This window comes from Dendronephthya gigantea, unplaced genomic scaffold (assembly GCF_004324835.1).
Source record: "Dendronephthya gigantea isolate DGI-Jeju-01 unplaced genomic scaffold, DenGig_1.0 000049F, whole genome shotgun sequence".
Classification (NCBI taxonomy): Eukaryota; Metazoa; Cnidaria; class Anthozoa; order Malacalcyonacea; family Nephtheidae; genus Dendronephthya; species Dendronephthya gigantea.
Window position 1 is genome coordinate 1,207,370 of NW_021163059.1, and position 3,734 is coordinate 1,211,103.

The 3,734-nt window shown below is 37.1% G+C and overlaps 1 protein-coding gene across 1 annotated transcript; it reads right to left on the reverse strand.

The window, feature by feature from the left end:
* Positions 1-1,220: 1,220 nt before the first annotated feature.
* Positions 1,221-1,985, reverse strand: LOC114528304. The gene is made up of 3 exons (XM_028549936.1): positions 1,932-1,985; positions 1,665-1,856; positions 1,221-1,565 (listed from the first exon to the last, which is right to left on the reverse strand). The coding sequence occupies exons 1-3, from the start codon at positions 1,963-1,965 to the stop codon at positions 1,408-1,410; spliced, it is 384 nt and encodes a 127-aa protein (XP_028405737.1). The 5' UTR covers positions 1,966-1,985; the 3' UTR covers positions 1,221-1,407.
* Between the last annotated feature and the right edge of the window lie 1,749 nt (positions 1,986-3,734).

Consider the following 3,734-nt stretch of genomic DNA (forward strand, 5'->3'; position numbering starts at 1 on the left):
TAGTATTCGCAAGTTTTACAATATTATTGTAACCATTAAAGTGTATATGAAATGAAAATTTCAATATCGGGTTTTTTGCATTTTCTAAAAATTTCGTCCTTTCCAATCATAAATATACCAACTTTGTTGAAAAATTCGAACTAGAAGTTTGTGAAATTTACGATTAAAATTCGATTTTGAGACTATTTACTGGCGAAAGACTGGTATCTAGAATTTTGGCCCTTGTGACGTATGCAGTGTGACCAAGTGTGACACGTCGACGTGTTTTAGTATAGCAAAATAACAAAGATCACACAATCACGCAAAGCTTTTTTAATATTGACTCTATATATTGTGCGTAAAAAATGTCTGATAACGAAAGTTTCGAGTCACAGACGGAGACAGAAGGGTCATCAGATAATGAGGACATCGCTGAGCAATCGTCTGTTGTTCAGCCTTACCAATTTGAGCCACTGGCAGATAGTGAATATGAGGAAGACGAAACGGACGAAGACGGTATTCTGCGCGAAACGTTTGAATCGAGATTTAAGGGAGATTTACCTGTTAACTCATGGTAAGTAATTTCATGAAACTAATATTATTTTAGGCTGTTTAACCACAACCTTTTCCTCTTATTCGTCTGTATATTTTAAGGTGCACATGCGGACATTGTAGAGTAGAGTTGTTACAGGACGCCAGAGAATATCGTTGTTGCAAAGAAATTCTCGAGTGCATGGGCAAGTTTACGAATGAGGCAAGGACGCAGCATGCATAACACAACATTGGGACTATGCTGTGGTCACACACCGGACAGTATTAGAGACTGCAGGAGCTTTTCTCTCCGACAAGTCGGGGAAAAAATATCATAAGCCAACAAGCAGGACACAAGATCGGCAAAATGAGTATGTACATATTTGTACAACATTGCTATTTATGTTCTCATGTGTACAAATTAGTACTAATAGGTCGAAATACAGAGTCTTTTATCGATTTCGGCTATACACAACAAAAATGTAACGCACGCGTGAAATTAACGACTCATTGCTTGATTATTTAGGTATTTACGAGCGGTGGCATATAGATGGGTGGTGAGATGGATATTTGGCATGCTGGGGTGGGACAATTCTAGACCGCTTCCAGCCTGCCTGTATCATGAAATAAGGAAAAGATTTTCATCTTCAAGTACCACCGGATACAAAGAATCGACGCAGAGAACTTAATGTAAACGCAGAGAACTTGATGTTTTGAAAGGGAGAAATAATTGTCTGCACTTTGAGTTTCCTAAATGTGATATTAGTAAACTCCCATAATAGATACACGGGCACACATTAAAAGGAAAAATACAGTGAATTTATTACTTTAATTTCTCATTATCAGGTATGTTATATTATACAATATGCCAATATGAATGTATATATTCTTTATTTACTAACTATTTTGTTGTTGACCAGCTGTATTTGATTCACATATGCTTTTTTGATGGCCTTTCATTGGTTGTCCACATTTTCTGCAACAAGGTGCCTTGCGGTTTTGCTTGCTAGCAGATTTTGACATTTCTTTCTGTTGGTCTTGGTGTTGAATATCACCTAAACAAATCAAAAATACAGGATACTATAAAGTACAAGATACTATAAAGCTTACATGTACACAATTATGTGATAAAAGCAAACCAATTAAGTACTAACCTGAAGGAAACAACTCAGTTAGTTTTCTTTTCCTTTGTGTTTGATTTCTGATAGCTTCCTCCTTACTCCTGCGCTGAGAAAACTGGCTGGTCAGTGAACCAGGTTCCTTAGCTTTGTATGTTTCATACGTCTTTTTCAAATCTTCCTTGTTGCATTTGTACAGAAGTTCATGACACATTTCATCTATATAACCTTGAGGAGATGTTAATAACAACATTAGTAATAATTTATGGATTCATACCATTTTACACATTTATTTATACATACTATATGATGCTGGAACAGAAATTTCCCTGACCATTTCTTCACCCAATTTATATTTTGGGTTGGTGACCCTTATATATGGAATGCCTTTCTTGGACATCTTTGTCACCCTATGGGTATTTTCATTGAAGTGTAAACATGCTAGAATGTGCCTAGGTGTAAAAAAATTCACATAAGTTCAAATATTTCTATCCAATATTACTATTATTGTATACAGTCTGCTCACTTTAAGCACAGATTGTGTACTAACCTGCAGTATGTCCCTAACCAAGAAAAGTGAATCATTTTAGGATGCCAATGGTTTAACACAGAATGAAAACCCTCTAAAGAGCTAGTTTGGACAACAGGTGAAAGCTTTTTGATATCTTTGACTAAGGTTTTCTTTGTCAGAATATTTTTGAGCTTCTGGTATGGTTTCGATTCTATGAAAGATAAAAAACAATGAGATGTTGAAAATCACCTTTCACATGCAATCTAGGAATGTGCCATTTCTACCACATACCAATTTTAATCCACTTCTTAGTTTCGGTAATTTCACCATGATGACATTTGTCATACAATGCATTTGGATGTCCTTCATGCTCATTGTTGACATGCCTCATGAAAGACAACCACTTTGCTTCTATAAGGGAAGCAAAACCAGGCTTGGTTGATACAGCACACCAATATATGTGGTTTCTGATGGATTTCGCCCATTCTTTTAGTATCTCGCAGCCTTTCTCTTTGCTTGCCTTTAGTACTTTTCTTCACAGTTGACTTCGCCTGGTGCCAAATATCATAGTAGTGTGTGGTATCCTTTTGTGTGGATCGAATCCATTTTCCAATACCGCGGTGACGATCAGACACGAAGTCAATTGGAAGCTCCCTTGACTATTATCGCGTCAATGAACGCTTGGCACCTTCCAACTCCATTTTATTACTACTCCCAACTTCATTGGCCTGTAAGAATAAGGTAATACAGTAGTAGAACGGGTGCATCCCTTAACCATTTCTAGACTTCGCCTGGTGCGCAGCGGTAAAAATATGCCTGAAGTTAAAGGAAATTAAAATACCTGAAGTAGTTCGAAGTGTACAAGTTTTGTCAGGTTACAATTCAACATTGTATAACACCCATACTTTGCGCTGTGTCCCATGCTATCGAATCTACCATCTCCAGCCCAAACGCTATCTTTTATACCCTTCAGCTGACCGATTAATACAGCCCAAGATTTCTCCCAGTATTGCAGTATTAATGGGAACAAAAATTTCTTCTGATGGTAGAAAAAAGTCCTAGCACAGTACATTTTAAGGCCCATATGCCTAAATAACAGCAGAACCTTACTAATTGAGGATCCAGACATCAGGATCGCAAAATTCATTAAAATATTACCAGCAGGATACTTTCCCAGGACCAACGGTTGACTCCTCCACGTATAACCTTTGCATGATTTGCATGTTTGTTCCACTATTGCCATTGATCCATGCATTTTGACATTAACACTTGGTGATTGTGCCTTGCATTCAAAACAGAACAATGAGAACAGTGAAACCAACATACTGTAGAACACAATAAATTTTGGTTCACTATCAGCTGATCTAAAATAAAAGATAAATTATTTTTAAGAGTTCCGGAGAATAACGCTTGTTGCAATATGTTATAAACGAAAAAAGACCTACCTCACATTGGGCGATGTATTTTTATCTTCTGTTTCGCCAAGCTCGTCATCATCTGATGCGTTAGCTTCTTCGTCCTCCATGTTCGCGTTCCAGTCTGGATCTTTTGTTTCCCGTCTTAAATCATCATCCGAACTATCCCCCATTAATTCA

Coding starts and splice junctions, on each gene's coding strand:
- LOC114528304 (XM_028549936.1), bottom strand. CDS start 1,965: ATGGTCAGGGAAATTTCTGTTCCAGCATCATATA. Junction 1,857..1,931: donor TTCTGTTCCAGCATCATATA/GTATGTATAAAT, acceptor CATCTCCTCAAG/GTTATATAGATGAAATGTGT. Junction 1,566..1,664: donor AACTGAGTTGTTTCCTTCAG/GTTAGTACTTAA, acceptor TGATTTGTTTAG/GTGATATTCAACACCAAGAC.